At 34.4% G+C, this 15991-nt stretch overlaps 1 protein-coding gene across 1 annotated transcript; it reads left to right on the top strand.

The window, feature by feature from the left end:
- Positions 1 to 3891: 3891 nt before the first annotated feature.
- On the top strand, positions 3892 to 6168 carry LOC112997804 (protein NRT1/ PTR FAMILY 2.13). Its single transcript, XM_026123873.1, has 3 exons — positions 3892 to 4319; positions 4806 to 5392; positions 6122 to 6168. Exons 1-3 carry the CDS (start codon positions 3892 to 3894, stop codon positions 6166 to 6168), a joined length of 1062 nt encoding a protein of 353 aa, XP_025979658.1.
- Positions 6169 to 15991: the final 9823 nt, after the last annotated feature.

Here is a 15991-nt window from a genome sequence, read left to right as displayed (position 1 = left end):
TGTCATTCATTCAACCAAGGGTTGAGTGCCAACTGTCATATTCGCTTGCAATCAGGTAAACGAAAAATTCTCACTCAAACAAAGTCTAGTTTTGGTAATATATTTGACACTAACATATTTTATTTCACTAGATGGAGCGATAGAGGCCTTTGGTTTTCTAGAATCCCACGTGGTGATGTGATAGGCTACAGGTTAAGATTTGACAACATGAGCAACGAGGAGGTAGAACCATTTGTTTTTTGTTTTATTTATTCAAACATCAATTACATTGTTTATAAAATAACTAACGCAAATTATTTTTTCAGTTCCATTGGATGCCTTATAAAGGTTTTGAGACATTTATACCAGAAAATGCATACAAGAATTCCAAAATATGGAGTGCTTGTGTAGCTTTAATTTGTTTTCCAGTGGTAGTATGACATAAAACTGATTAAGTCATGCTCCAATTTGGACTTTGTCAAGACATAACAAATCCACTGCATAATCTTGACAAAGTCCATCATACTGACATGAGAGGACATAATAAAACAAATTGGACAGAAGAACATTAACGATGGATTGCAATTTTGAAGGAAAGATGCAAATATGTGTTAATTGACCAACCAATTCTAGGAAAGATTGAACATATGAGTCACTACATGAATTGGTACCGAGCAAATTCAAAAATTTGCTTAACATGGTTTGCAACTTATCCAAACGTTGCTGCCACATCTCGTTCAGCTCCACAACAAAGTCCATCAGTCGTTGCCAACATACATGATGAAGGCCTACAACCACATGCTTAATCATATGAATTCATACCACAATCTCATCATCATCATCAAGAAGATTATGGGTACGATATGTAGTTCTTCAGTGCTAGCGGAGAACAATTTATGAGCAATCTCATGAGTACAAATCTTCAAACACCAGAGTACATGCAAAGTATGTCCATACCTTCGTTTGCATCCTTTCACCAAAGTATTGTCAGCAGTTCTTCCACTAATGACTTCATCTAGGAAGAACAACCTATTGTTCCTGATGAACAATTTGAACCACAAGAACATGGACGAGTACATCAATAGCCGACAAGAAACAAGCAACCTCCCAACTGTGAAATTGGTGGACACACACGAAATTAATTGTTTGCCCTTGTTAATTATGACCTATTATGTTGATTGTTAGTTTACCCTTATTGATTGAATGAACACTGAACAATGCATTAATTGACTGAGCATCGCATTTTTCTGATACAAATTGACTAAATCTTCATTTCTTCAAAACGATTTGACCCCACGTTACTTTTTCCCATACAATTTGAACTCACATTACTTGTTTCAAGACGATGTAATTGCATAATGCTTTCTACGAGAAGATTTGACTAAACACTGATTTTTTTTAATAGCACAAACCAAACGTTATTAATTAACACTCAATCTAAATTGTTTATATTGTCGGTGCGATTTCAATCGTTGGTATAAGTCACGTGAAAATAATAGATCACCTAATATATATAGCAATAGAATCCTACAAAGTTTCGTCCTTTGTGCCAGAAAGGTAGTGGCCAAGATAACACCGATGACAATCAACAACCTATAACTAAGCTATCTCTTCCATTCAAAGCTCGACTCATTTATTTGTATAAATATGGGTAATGTACAAATGTAAACTTCAATATCTCATCATCTTCAAATCATTTATTTTTTTGCACCAATTCCCATTCATCATGGACAATAATCCATAGGAGTTTTTTCAATATTGATGACTCAAACCACCCATTCTTTTTTCACCTTTCTAAACCCAATCTATCATCCTCCAGTTTGATAACACTTATTCCTGGTCTCACAGGAGTCGTACAAGTTGTCATGATGAATCGACAATTTAGGAGTCACTCTCAACTCAAGAATTCATAATGTGTGTCCACTAAGTAATCCAACGTGAATTTAACAAAAATCCATGATTATATGTGGTGGGAATTGGGTGAGCCAGACAATACTATGTTATTGCGGGGTGGGTTTTGATTCTTTTTATGTTTGGTAGTGACGTTCCTGGTTGGGTTAGGTAATATTCATTCCGTGGTATGGGTTTAATTACTGCTTCACCTTAAGTCTTGGCCTACCTAACGATTGGTAATTGTATTCATTTGGTACCACTGGTATTCATACAATATAAGTATATTTTACTGATTAAAAAAAAGGTCTTTGAATTTTTCTTCTTTTAATTGGATCCCTTGATTTTAACCATAATTAAGTCAATTATAAGATATTTTTGTAGAGTTGTACCCTGTGCAGGTTAATTCCAACCAAATTTTTTTTCGTGAATCTCTTATAATTATTTGACTTTGCAGAAAAATTTCACAACTGGTTCAGTTTTGCTTACAATACATTTCAGAAATACAAATTCACTGTTGCATCTCTAATTAGAAATTTGGGATTAATTTTCATAGCAACAATTAGACAAAAGGATCCAATTGGAAAAAAATAAAGTTCAAGAATTCAATTAAAAGATGGAAAAAAAGTTCAGAAACTTAATTGCTTTTTTTAGAAATATGAAGACCTGCGAATAAATTTAAACAAAAAAATATATAATTGAACGAGAAAGCTTATTTTCAAGAATACATTTATGATGATATGTGAATTCAAATATTAAGGGAATTTTTACCTTTTATCTTCAAACATTATTTTCTCTTAGCATATTAATTAGTGGTCAACCTTCCCCATTTGTTTTGCTTTATTCAAACGAATTTAATAGCCTCCAGAGAAGCATGACCTGCATGTATCCGTAACTCATCAAAGGAGATTAGGCATGTACTTCTTCCGTTTCATGTCAAGTACTGTTGTCATAGATTTTTTCACATATCAAAAAAGTTAATAAATAAATAAATAATAATAATTTTATAAAATTAACCTTATTTTATATTAAAAGTTAAAATTTTAAAACTTATTTTTTATTACACTACAGTTATTATAAGACAGAAAGTATATAGCATGCAAACTTGTATTTTCAGGTTCAAGTTTATAAATGCAAGAAATTAACATCCTTTATCTTTTAATTTATTCCTGATTTTAACACATGCCTTTCCCTAATAGTACTCTTTCGAGTCCACAACGTAACTGTTGCTGGGCCACATTTTTGGTTTAATTATAAAAAATAATCTTTCTTTTTATTATTATTTAAACGTCTCCTACAAAGCTGAGAAAAAAAATGATTATTTAACAAAAATAAGTCTATTTCTAGGAAATATTAATTAGTCTTCTTTCGTTCCTAGATCATTTCAACTCATTCATACCCCTTAAGAAAAAACAGTTAATTTAATTAGTCACATTAAATTCCTGTGATTTCATTTTGTCAGCTTACAAATTCACAAAATTAGCTAAGGTTACAATTTAGAATGAATCACCCATTTAGACTTTGAAATTATACTAATTGGTCAAATTTAGTTCTTAAAATTAACAAAATGACAAATGATTCATGAATTTGTAAATTATCAATCAAATTAATTCTGAAATAAAATAAAATAAAGTGAAAAAATGTTTCTTCAAATTTTAAGTAATCAATAAATTTAGTCCCGTCATTATTAGTTAGCTGGTATCATCTAACACCGTTAAAATGGCTGAACTAGTACGTTAAATACCTAAGTGACATCCAACTTGACACACATGCGCAATTGCCATGTTACAGGAATGAAATGATTCAAGCAATCAAATAATATTTTTATGTCTTTGTTTTTGGACGAGCATGAGTTAATCATTTGCTTAGTTGGTGATTAATTAGGGAATGTTGATACTAACATTGACAGCCAGGGTGCCACAATTTCATCCTCCAAGATGCACATCTGACCCTTCTGGCCAGCAAGTGTGTCTTCCCCCAACAACTACTCAATTTGCCATCTTAATACTAGGGTTGTGTTGGATGGCTATAGGCACAGGTGGAATCAAACCATGCACTATTCTCTTTGCCATTGACCAATTTGACACAACTTCCCCTGAAGGAAAGAAAGGTGTAAGCAGCTTCTTTAGTTGGTACTGCGCTACACAAACGTTGTTCCAATTGACCAGTTTGACAATAATAGTTTACATCCAAAACAAAAACTGGGTATTGGGGTTTGGCACACTAGGTGTGCTCATGGTATGTGCAGTTATCCTTTTTTTTCCTGGAACAAAAGTTTATGCTTACATTCCACCAGAGGGAACCATATTTTCTGGTATTGCACCAGTGTTTGTTGCAGCTTGTAAGAAACATCGCCTCCAGAATCCATCAAATGAAGAGAATGCTTACTATGATCCCCTGTTGGAAGATGATGAAACGGTACTGAAGATGCCTTTAACCAAACAACTTAGGTAATGTACTGAAAGAATTCTTCTCCTTGTTTTCCATAAAATGTGGTAAATGAGTAGTGTAAAAGATTTTTGGGAGAAAGAAATGTAAGCAATACCATCTTTATCATACTGTTTTGAATATACTGTTAGTTATTAGTTAAAATTTATTAAAAATTATAAAATTTTGTGAGTAATTTTGCGGATGAGTTTGAAATTTATAATAAATTTTAACTAATAAGTGTTTAAAAAAAGTGTGATAATGAGAAATAACTAAATAACCCAAATGTACATGTGCTTATAGTTTGGACCAATTCCTACGTGACGTGCTCAACTATGTATAATATAAAGATTAATGAGAATAATGATGATTATTCTTGACCACTTAATAATTCATCGTGAAAAACAACGTGTTTCTGCCGCTCTTTCATTGGGAAGAATATCATCATTAGTCTAATTGAGGACAAACTTCTTGTTAACTGTGTAGTCAAGATTTTGATTTTTGCATAGTTGTTTGAACAAAGCCGCTCTGATACAAGACAATGAACTTGATGCACAAGGTCGAGTCACAAATTCATGGAGGATTTGCAGCATTCAGCAAGTTGAAGAAGTCAAATGCTTGATTAAAATTATGCCAATTTGGGCTTCTGGGATCCTCTGTTTCATACCAATCGCACAACAAAACATCTTTCCTGTATCCCAGGCCACGAAATTGAACCGCCACTTAGGACCCCACTTTGAAATTCCTTCTGCATCATGCAGTGTAGTGTCCTTGATCACCATTGGTATATGGCTCCCATTCTATGAACTCTTTGTGCAACCAGCTCTAGCAAAAATCACCAAACAAAAAGAAGGACTTACAAGCCTTCAAAAGATCATACTTGGTAACATGTTCTCAAATCTCGCAATGGTAACTGCTGGGTTGGTGGAAGGACATAGAAGGGGTGTGGCTATCTCACTTGGTGCACCAATGTTTGCCACATGGCTAGCCCCACAATTCATATTGTTAGGATTTTGTGAAGTATTTACCATTGTTGGACACATTGAATTCTACAACAGTGAATCGCTGGAGAGAATGAGAAGCATAGGTAGCATAGGTAGATGTACATTCCTTGCTAATTATCGGACAATTACTAATTTACAAACCTTGCGAGGGACTAATAGTTTTGATTTCTCATCTCACGAAAAACCCTTTTTCCTCCTCTTAATCCTACCTCCCTCTAGTAGGGGTATTTTAGTGATAGGTTCTATAGGATTGGGACGATCCTATTTGGTCAAATATCGTTGCAATATCTTTTGGTGGCATTCTCAAACTACAATGGCACCTCGGTGGTGACCATTGTGTAGAAAGTGACTCAAAAGGGTAGGGAAAACAGATTGGATGAACAATGACATCAACAAAGGAAGATTGGATTACTATTACGTCCTCATAGCGGGATTAGGTGCACTCAATCTCGTCTACCTTATGTTCTGTGCCAAACACTACCGTTACAAGGTCAGTGTCAAAGCTAAAGTGGAGGACACACCATGAGCCTTGAGGTTATGGTAAAAGTAAAATAATTAGATCATAAAAATTTCAACTTGTTGTGAATTAAAAAGAATGTGTCATGACCACTGTTTAAATGATATACTATCACTGCATTTAATCTGAAAAAACTTGTTTATAATGCTCAAGTCAAGTGTCATTCTGATACGATGCATATGGGTAATCTGTGCTCATCAATAGATATGGTTAAAGAGCCAGTGTTAAAGCTGAGGAATATACACTTGCATATGATGCATTAATAAATAATAATGTCTCAGCTTAATCATGTACTCCATATCAGGTCATGCAGGTTACCGGTTCTTGAAAGCAAAAATTGAAGCAATATAAAGGATACATTGACATTTTTTTTTAAAAAAAAATTATCATACTTTTCTCAAACATGCTTGCCCAATGTGAACAATTTTTGTTTTTTGGTTAGAGCTGCTTGTGTTTGGTTTAACATATGGGATCCAAATCTGTAACTATAACCAAATTCACGTTAAAAAAAATGAAGTGTGTTTGGTTTAGTATCAGCTATACACATATGCATCCCACTATATTTTTATGTCATAATATATAATGCACGTTGGAGCTATGTGAATGAGAATTTAAATACAAACACAAGCTAGATTCTAGTGGAGATCCATATTGCTATATTCTAGTCCGGAGATAGAATAGGTGAGATTAAGTGGTTTTAAACATCACTGAATATACACTAAATATAAATAATAAAATATAACATTTTTTTTATCTTCCATTTACTTTTTAAAAGTAGACGTGTTGAAATATAAATTTGATTTTGGGTCTTACTTAAGTTTTAGAAGATTCTAGAAGACATGTTAAGCTAAATTTTTAAAAGAATGTTCTAGAGAAATCTATTATAAAAACTAATTTTAGAGTAGCTTATAGAATATTTTAGAATGTGTGAGTAACTTTGTATATATGAGAAAAGTTTTAGAGAATCATTTGTAGTCATAAGATTGAGTGTGTGTTGACAAAATCCTAACCATTGATTTAGGAGGAGCCACTAGTATAAATAGGAGTGATGTATTAGAGTTTGGATCAAGTCACAAATCAAGAAGTGATCATTTGTACAAGTAACCTCTTCCTCCAAAACTTTCTATAATCTCTCTCCTTCTCAAATATTTCCTACACTACTAAAATTTCATTCCAACAAATTGGCTTCAGAGTTAGGAGGTCCTTTCTAAGGAGATAGCGAGTACGGGCTTGGTTTCATTCCAAGTTCCAATTCACAACAAGAGCAACTATGACAATGTGCAAGATGTTAGGGAGATAGTAGAGAAAGGTTACACCGAGCCAGAGAATAAGGGTAGTCTTTCTAAAACTCAAAGGGATAGTTTGAGATACTCAAGAGAGACAAGAATGCTCTCTATCTAATCTATCAAGGATTAGAAGATGATGCTTTTGAGAATGTTTCAGAAGCAAAGTTAGCGAAAGAAGCATAGGAGAAGCTTCAAACCTTGTACAAGGGAGCAGATCTGATCAAAAAGGTACGTCTTCAAACTTTAAGAGCCGAGTTTGAAACTTTGCATATGAAAGAAGGTGAAGTCATCTCCAACTATTTCTCTAGAATCTTAACAATCACCAATCAACTTAATAGAAACGGTGAAAATCTTGATGATGTAAAAATTATGGAGAAAATTCTTAGATAATTAGATCCAAAGTTTGAACACATTTTCGCCATTATCGAAGAAACAAAAGACTAGGAGGCTATGACCATTGAGAAACTTTTGGGCTTTTTACAAGCTTATGAAGAAAAGAAAAATAAAAGGAATGGGTCACGGAGCAACCACTTAAGGCGCAAGTTAATTCGACCAACAAAGAAAGTAGTCATAATAATAAAAGCCAATGAGAACGAGGTTGTGGTGGAGATTAAGGAAGAAGATGAGGTTGAAGGCCTTATGATAAAAACTACAACTTTCAAAGAGGAGGAAGCTTAACAAGAGGTTGTGGGCAAGGCAACTCAAGATCGGGGTACGACAAGTCAAATGTGAAATGTTACAATTGTGAGAAGTTTGGTTATTATGCTTTTGAATGTAAAGCTCCTAGTAGAAATAGAGTTGAAGAGAAGGCAAACCATATGGAAGAAAGCAGGAAAAAAAGGTGACACCTTATTCATGGATTGCCTGGGTAAAGAAAGAAGTGAAGACAATAGATGATACCTAGACACTGGTGGAAGCAATCATAAGTGCAAAAAAAGGAGCATGTTCGTGGAACTTAATGAATCGGTGAGCGAAAATGTGGCCTTTGGAGATGAATCCAAGATAGAAGTGAAAGGAAAAGGTAACATTCTTATCTATTTGAAGAATGGTGAACATCAATTCATCTCAAATGTTTATTATGTGTTGAATATGAAAAGTAATATCTTGAGCCTGGGGCAACTCCTAGAGAAAGGTTATGATATTCGCTTAAAAGACAATAACCTTTCTATAAGAGACAATGCAAGTAACTTGATTGCTAAGGTGCCGATGTCAAGAAATAGAATGTTTGTGCTCAACATTCAAAATGATGTCACAAAATGTCTCAAGATGTGCTATAATGATGCATCTTGGCTTTGGCCTCTTCGATTTGGGCATCTCAATTTTGGAGGATTGGAGTTGCTCTCCAAGAAGGAAATGGTGAGAGGATTACCTTGCATTAGTCACCCCGATCAAGTGTGCAAAGGATGTCTACTTGGAAAGTAATTCAAGAAAAGTTTCCAAAGAAGTCTAGCTCAAGAGCTAAAAAGTCGTTGCAACTCATACATACAGATGTGTGCGATCTGATCAATCCAAGCTCACTCGGTAAAAGTAATTATTTCCTTATCTTCATTGATGATTTTTCAAGAAAAACATGGGTGTATTTTTTGAAGCATAAATCAAAGGTGTTTGAGAATTTCAAGAAGTTCAAAGCCCTTGTTGAGAAGGAAAGTGGTCTTAAGATTAAAGCCATAAGATCCAATTGTGGAGGAGAATTCACACCAAATGAATTCCAAAAGTATTGTGAAGATCATGGAATTCAACGACCCTCAAAGGTGTCAAGATCACCCCAACAAAATGGAGTGACAAAAAGGAAGAATAGAACAATCTTAGACATGGCAAGGAGCATGCTCAAGAACAAAAGACTTCCAAAGGAGTTCACCTTTCCAACCAATCTCTAACAAGAAGTGTATGAGGGAAAAACACCACAAGAAACATGGAGTGGAAGAAAGTCTAACATTTCACATCTAAGAGTCTTTGGAAGCATTGCTCATGTTCACGTACTGGATGAGAAAAAAAAGCAAGTTGGATAACAAAAGTGAGAAGTACATCTTCATCGGTTATGACTCCAATTCTAAAGGCTACTAGCTCTACAATCCTAATTCGAGGAAGACAATCATTAGTCGAGATGTTATTTTCAATGAAGAAAGAGAATGGGATTGGGGACCACATGATGGAAACTATAACTTTTTTTCGTGATTCAAAGATAGCATAGAGAAATCAAGGACAAAACAATCAAGAAAGGAGTCTACTACCCCACTGTTTATGCCGCAGTGTTATTTGTTATTATGGATGCGTAAATCTAACCGGCAAGTGTACTAAGTCGTGCAAGTAATAATAAAACGGTAAGAAACCGAGTATCGAACTCAGGGAATTTGTTTCATTTAGTGAAGCATCATTCAATAAGTAGGCATTTGTATAAAAAGACAATGAACATGAATAAAGCTACGATGTTTGCTATTTTGATTACTAATTACAGAAAATATCAGCAAGTGGGTGTTAAAACAGATAGTTAAAAGCGTTGGGTCCTCCTACTAAGTTACTTGATGCAACTAAAGGTTTTTCTCTATTCAAAGATGTTCCTGTGTTCTATGATGAGGACAACATTCCTAAACATCGATGTCTCGCATGAATGGTTCAATTCTAATTAAACTTCGTTCTTCGATGTCTCGTCGAACTTAGCTTAACCGAACAACATTAAGGTCACAACATAAAACAACTAAGTTATCGCACTCCGTGTCCAGACATACGATAACCTATCTCGTTCTATCCAATTCTAAGGATGCAGTACATTTTCCAATGCTAAAGCTCCTAACTTTACATACAAATGGGTGATCAAGCCACAAGCATGCATAGATTAAGCACAGATAGAAACATTGAACACATAAAAACAATTTCAAATAGATAGGATAAGAATTTACATCAAGTTCTTAGTAGGATTCCCCAACTGAGGGTTTAGTCTCCCATCACAAGTCAGCACCTTTCACAAGTAGGAAATGGGTTTTCAGAGAAGATAACAGAGCACACAGTGGTAGGGATGTCTCCTCCACCTCTAGAAACCTAGAAATCACTCCTAAACCTAAGATCCTCCTAAAAGCTAAGGTTTTTGCTTCCTTGCTCTGTTTTGCGCCTCTAGTCTCTGTTCTTCACACTTTATCTGCCAATCTCTCTCTTTTCTCTTCATTTCAGGCTTAAAAAGGGCTTTCTAACCTCGAAGGCGTGCTTAGCGCCATTTTCGCGCTTAGCGCGAGTAAGTGGATTTTGGCTCAGCAAGCCAGGCACGCTAAGTTCCAGAAGAGACAAACTTCTCGCTGGGCGAGCTGATGATGCGCTGAGCGCGTGCTAGTGTGACAGATTCCCTTCAAGATTCCTCTTACTCGCTAAGCAAGCTGCTGCCTCACTTAGTAGATGATACTCACTAAACGCACAGTCTCGACTTAGCGAGACAACAGCTTCTACACCTTCCAATTATTCTCCTTTCTACCTGAAATTGAAGTGAAATTTACATTAATTCCATGTGAATAGCCTCTACTGAGCAAAGATAAAAACTAAACAAGAAATATTTACAATCCTACAAAAAGAACCATAAATTGGGGAAAATATATACATTTTAAAAAACTTTTCTATACAAAAGTTAGTTGTAGATGATGACTTGTTGGATCAAGTGGCCTCGGAATAATTAAGAATTGAGGGTTGAATTAATTATTAACGAACCTTTACTAATTAAAAATCTATCCTTCTTAATGTTACTAAATTCAATTAGGCTTTTACTATAATGTTAAGAAAGTAAAGAATAGAAATAGAAACTTAACCAAAAGTAAAAGCGATAATTAAAGTGCACAACGGAAATTAAAGAATGTTGGGAAGAAGAAGACAAACACAAGAGTTTTATACTGGTTCGGCAACAACCTGTGCCTACATCCAGTCCCCAAGCGACCTGCGGTCCTTGAGATTTCTTTTCAACCTTGTAAAATCCTTTACAAGCAAAGATCCACAAGGGATGCACCCTCCCTTGTTCTCTTTGAACAACCAAGTGGATGTACCCTCCACTTGAACTGATCCACAAGAGATGTACCCTCTCTTGTTCTCAGTTACAACAACCCAAGTAGATGTACCCTCTACTTGTACCACAAAGGATGTACCCTCCAATGTGTTAAGACAAAGTTCTCAGACGGTTAGTCCTTTGAAACTTTGTGAAGGGGAAACAAAAGATATCTCATGAGGTTAGTCCTTTGAAATCTTTTGTTTAAGAGAAAGGGAAGAATCAAAAGAATTCTAAGACTGTGTCATTTTGAATTCTTTGAAAAGGGAGAAGGGAGACACAAAAGAATTTAGGCGGTTAGTCTTTTGATCTTTTGGAAAAGGGAGAAGAGAGACACAAAAAGAATTCAGACGGTTAGTCCTTGGCGAATTCTTTTTGGCAAAGGGAGAAGGGAGACACAAAAGAATTCAGGCGGTTAGTCATTCGTTCTTTTGGAAAAGGGAGAAGAGAGACACAAAAAGAATTCAGGCGGTTAGTCCTTGACGAATTCTTTTTGGCAAAGGGAGAAGAGAATGAAAAAGATGAATAACACACTTTTGTTTTCTGTGAAAGAACAAGGTTTGGAAACCAGAAAACTTATAAAGCTTTTGGCAAAGGAAGAAGAAGAAGAAGAAGTTCAAAAAGATGTTCAAAGAGATTCAAAGGTTGTAAAAGTATATATTAAAAAGTTATGTGTAAAGGTTGTAATAATTGTTGTTAAAAATGCAAGTCAAGGTCTTGATTTTATAGACTCTTCATGTCTGGTCAAGAAAATCAATGGAAGAGTTATAACCTTTAGAAAAAACTGAAAACCATTGGAAAAGTTACATCTTTTGATTTTTATTCAAAACTTGTCACTGGTAATCGATTACCAAAACCATGTAATCGATTACACAAAGCATTTTATGAAAAGATGTGACTCTTCACAATTGAATTTGAATTTCAACATTCAGATACACTGGTAATCGATTACCGGTATATTGTAATCGATTACACCATTTAAAAATCAATTGGAACGTTGCAAATTCTGTTAAAAGCTTTTGAAAACAAACTTTGCCACTAGTAATCGATTACAGGAAACTGCTAATCGATTACCAGAGAGTACAAACTCTGGTAACTTAGAAAATTTTGAGAAAAAATTTTCTTGTAAAAACAAAAACTGTGCTATGTTTGGTTTTTGAAAAATCTTTTTCAATACTTTCCTTGTGAAGTCATCTTCTCTTGAATCTTGATTCTTCTTGATGTCATTTCTTGAAACTTGAAATTAATCTTGATTTTATCTTGATCTTGAACTTGTTGACTCCATCTTGAAATCATTCTCTTGGGATTTTTGTCATCATCTTTGTCATCATCAAAACTACTTGAATCAACTTGATTCATCATCATGAAACTTGCTTCTACACGACTAACACCCATCAACTTCATAAATTACAAATACTCAAGAAGACTTTTGCACAAGTGAAAGAGTTCCACGCTTCAAAGGTTTACAAGAAATTTATGAGGTAGCTGAAAATCAAGATAATCTTACTTTCTTTTGTCTATTTGTTGATTGTGAGCCCCAGAGTTTCCAAGAAGTCGTTGAAAACAAGAATTGGAAAAAAGCTATGGATGAAGAAATCAAGGCGATCAAGAAGAACAACACATGTGAGTTAGTTTCACTTCCAAAAGGGCACAAGGCAATTGGTGTGAAGTGGGTGTACAAAGCCAAGAAGAACGCTAAAGGAGAAGTCGAAAGATATAAGGCACAATTGATGACAAAAGGCTATAGTCAAAAAGTTGGTACTGACTATGATGAGGTATTCGCTCTCCTTGCTCGACTAGAAACTGTTAGACTAATTATTTCATTAGTAGCTCAAAATAATTGGAGGATACATCAAGTGGACGTGAAATCTTCCTTCCTTAATGGAGTCCTTGAAGAAGAAGTATAAATTGAGTAACCTTAAGGCTACAAAGTCAAGGGCAACGAAAACAAGGTTTTAAAGTTCAAAAAGGCACTCTATAGGTTAAAGCAAGCTACAAGAGCTTGGAATGCTCAAATTGACAAGTACCTACACGAGAGAAACTTCATCAAGTGTCCATATGAGCATCCACTTCACATCAAAGCCCAAAATAATGATGTCTTGATTGTGTGCTTGTATGTAGATGACTTGATCTTCACAGGTTGCAATTCAAGCATGTTCGATGATTTTAAGAAAGAGATGATGAAAGAGTTTGAGATGACCGACATTGGTTGCATGCCTTACTACCTCAACATTGAAGTAAAGCAAAAAGATAAAGGCATTTTCATCACTCAAGAAGGCTATGCTAAGGGGGTGATTAAGAAGTTCAAGATGAATGATTCTAACCCAATCAACACACCAATGGAATTTGGAATCAAGCTATCAAAGCACGAGGAAGGAGAAAGGATGGATCCAACACTCTTTAAGAGCTTAGTTGGAAGTTTACGGTATTTAACATGCACAAGGCCTGATATTCTCTATGCGATTGGAGTTGTTAGTCCCTACATGGAGAATCCAACGACCACTCATTTAAAGGCGGCAAAGAGAATTCTTCAATACATCAAAGGTACAACAAATTTTGGCTTGTACTATTCTATTTCTGATGATTACAAGTTTGTTGGATATAGCGATAGTGATTGGAGTCGAGATGTGGATGACCACAAAAGCACTATTGGCTTTGTGTTCTACATGGGAGACATTACCTTCACATGGATGTCAAAGAAGCAATCGATTGTTACTCTTTCTACATGTGAAGCAAAATATGTGGTTGCTGCTTCATGTGTTTGCCACGCAATCTGGTGGTGAAATCTACTAAAAGAGTTGGGCTTGTTACAAGAAGAGCCAACCAAGATTTTCGTGGATAACAAGTCAGCAATAGCTTTGGCTAAGAACCCAGATTACCATGACCAAAATAAGCACATTGATATGTGCTACCACTACATTAGAGAGTGCATCGCGAGAAAGGATGTGCATTTGGAGTACGCAAAGACTCACGATCAAGTAGTTGATATCTTCACCAAGCCACTTAAGAAAGAAGACTTCGCCAGGCTAAGAAGTTTGATTGGAGTAACAAAATCAAGTTTAAGAGGGGATGTTGAAATATGAACTTGATTTTGGGTCTTATCAAAAAGCCTAAGTTCTAGAAGACATGTTAAGCTAAAATTCTAGAAGAATGTTCTAGAGAAATCTATTGTAGAAGATAATTCTAGAGTAACTTATAAAATATTCTAGAATGTGAGTAACTTTGTATTTATGAGAAAAGTTCCCAAGAATCATTTGTAGTCATTAGATTAAGTGTGTGTTGGAAAAATCCTAACCATTGATTTAGGATGAGTCATTAGTATAAATAGAGGTGATGTATTAGAGTTTGTATCAAGACGCAATCAAGTCACAAATCAAGAAGTGATCATTTGTACAAGTAACCTCTTCCTCCAAAACTGTCTAATATCTCCCATTCTCAAATATTTTCTATACCACTAAAATTTCATTCCAACAAGACGATTCTGTTCCATTGGTTACCTCTTCATTAGTAAGGAGTGTCATCAATTTGGTGTTGGTTCATAACAATGCTAATAATAAAAGGAAAAAACTAAATGTATATTCGAAATTTTACATCCATTATGCACCTAAATATGTGATAAATTACATCTATATATATAGTTAATTTTGTTTTATAAGTGATTTAAAGTAAATAAACATAATTGTATATAATTTTTGGTATTTATATGGTTAAAAAGTTTATTAAATTATTGAAATATTTAATGATGATTAACTTTGTTTCACAAGTAATTAATAATATCACGAAGTTATTGATCATCACGTTTAAAACAAGAATTAATAATAATGGCAGCAAACAAAAAAAAATTAAAAATAGACAAAAATATATAAAAATTAACTTAAAAATTATTAAGACCAAAACATGTTAGACTCTTTTATTTTTATATTTTATTTTTCTGTCTCATTATCTATTTCGTCCAAAACAACAATAAAAAAGTATAGTGGCCTCCAGTATTTACACCTGAAGTAACAGTATACAATAAAGTCGTACATCCAACACCAAAAACTTGGAAAGCAACCCCATTATCCTTGCTCTCTTATCCAAATCTTTTCATATTTTGGCCGCAATCATTGCTTATAAGATCTCACTTTACAGAATACAAACTGCAATGAATCTATTCGCCCAATCTATGTTATCTTTTCTTATTATTTTCAAGTTTCACTTGAATCCATCTAACTTGAGACCGATAGGATCATCATAAAATGGATGATAAAATACTTTTTAAAATTTTTTAATGCAGCTGCATAATATAGATGTATCCTTTGATTCCTTTCTAATTTGGATTGACGTTTAAAATAAATAATTTAAATTTTTACTAATTTCTTATTAACATTCTTATATACTGAATTAATATACAAAATATTATCCGTTTAAAATAGGTAGTGATATGTAAGTGGTTCATTGTTTATCACAACTTTTTTGGATTGATTTCCACTTGATGAATGTCAAATAATGCCTTTGTCTCGCTCTGAAGTCAAGGATGATAATAGAGAACATTTAGTGACAGACAGAACCAGCGTTTGCGAAATCGAGGGGGAATGTGGGATATTATTTATCTATATATTGTTTGCATATTGTGTATGTCAAAGTGTCCATAATAAAATGAAGTTCTTAGTGACAAGTAAAGGTGTTAAATTACCTATTTTATTAAATTGAATCACAGTGATCTTTAATAGTGGTCATGAAATGCAGAAATGTCTCATCATTGTATATTGGTAAAGTGATCATGTTGATGTTGGCCGGCGCAGGCGCAAAACTATATATCAATGATGGAGATCGCACGGCATTTTGTAGATTCTTGTCAAAACTTTTGAAAGTTCCCCTCACGTTCTGA

Source organism: Glycine max, chromosome 1 (genome assembly GCF_000004515.6).
Source record: "Glycine max cultivar Williams 82 chromosome 1, Glycine_max_v4.0, whole genome shotgun sequence".
In the NCBI taxonomy this organism is placed as follows: Eukaryota; Viridiplantae; Streptophyta; class Magnoliopsida; order Fabales; family Fabaceae; genus Glycine; species Glycine max.
The sequence above is the reverse complement of the archived record's forward strand: the minus strand, read 5'-3'. Positions and strand labels throughout refer to the sequence as shown.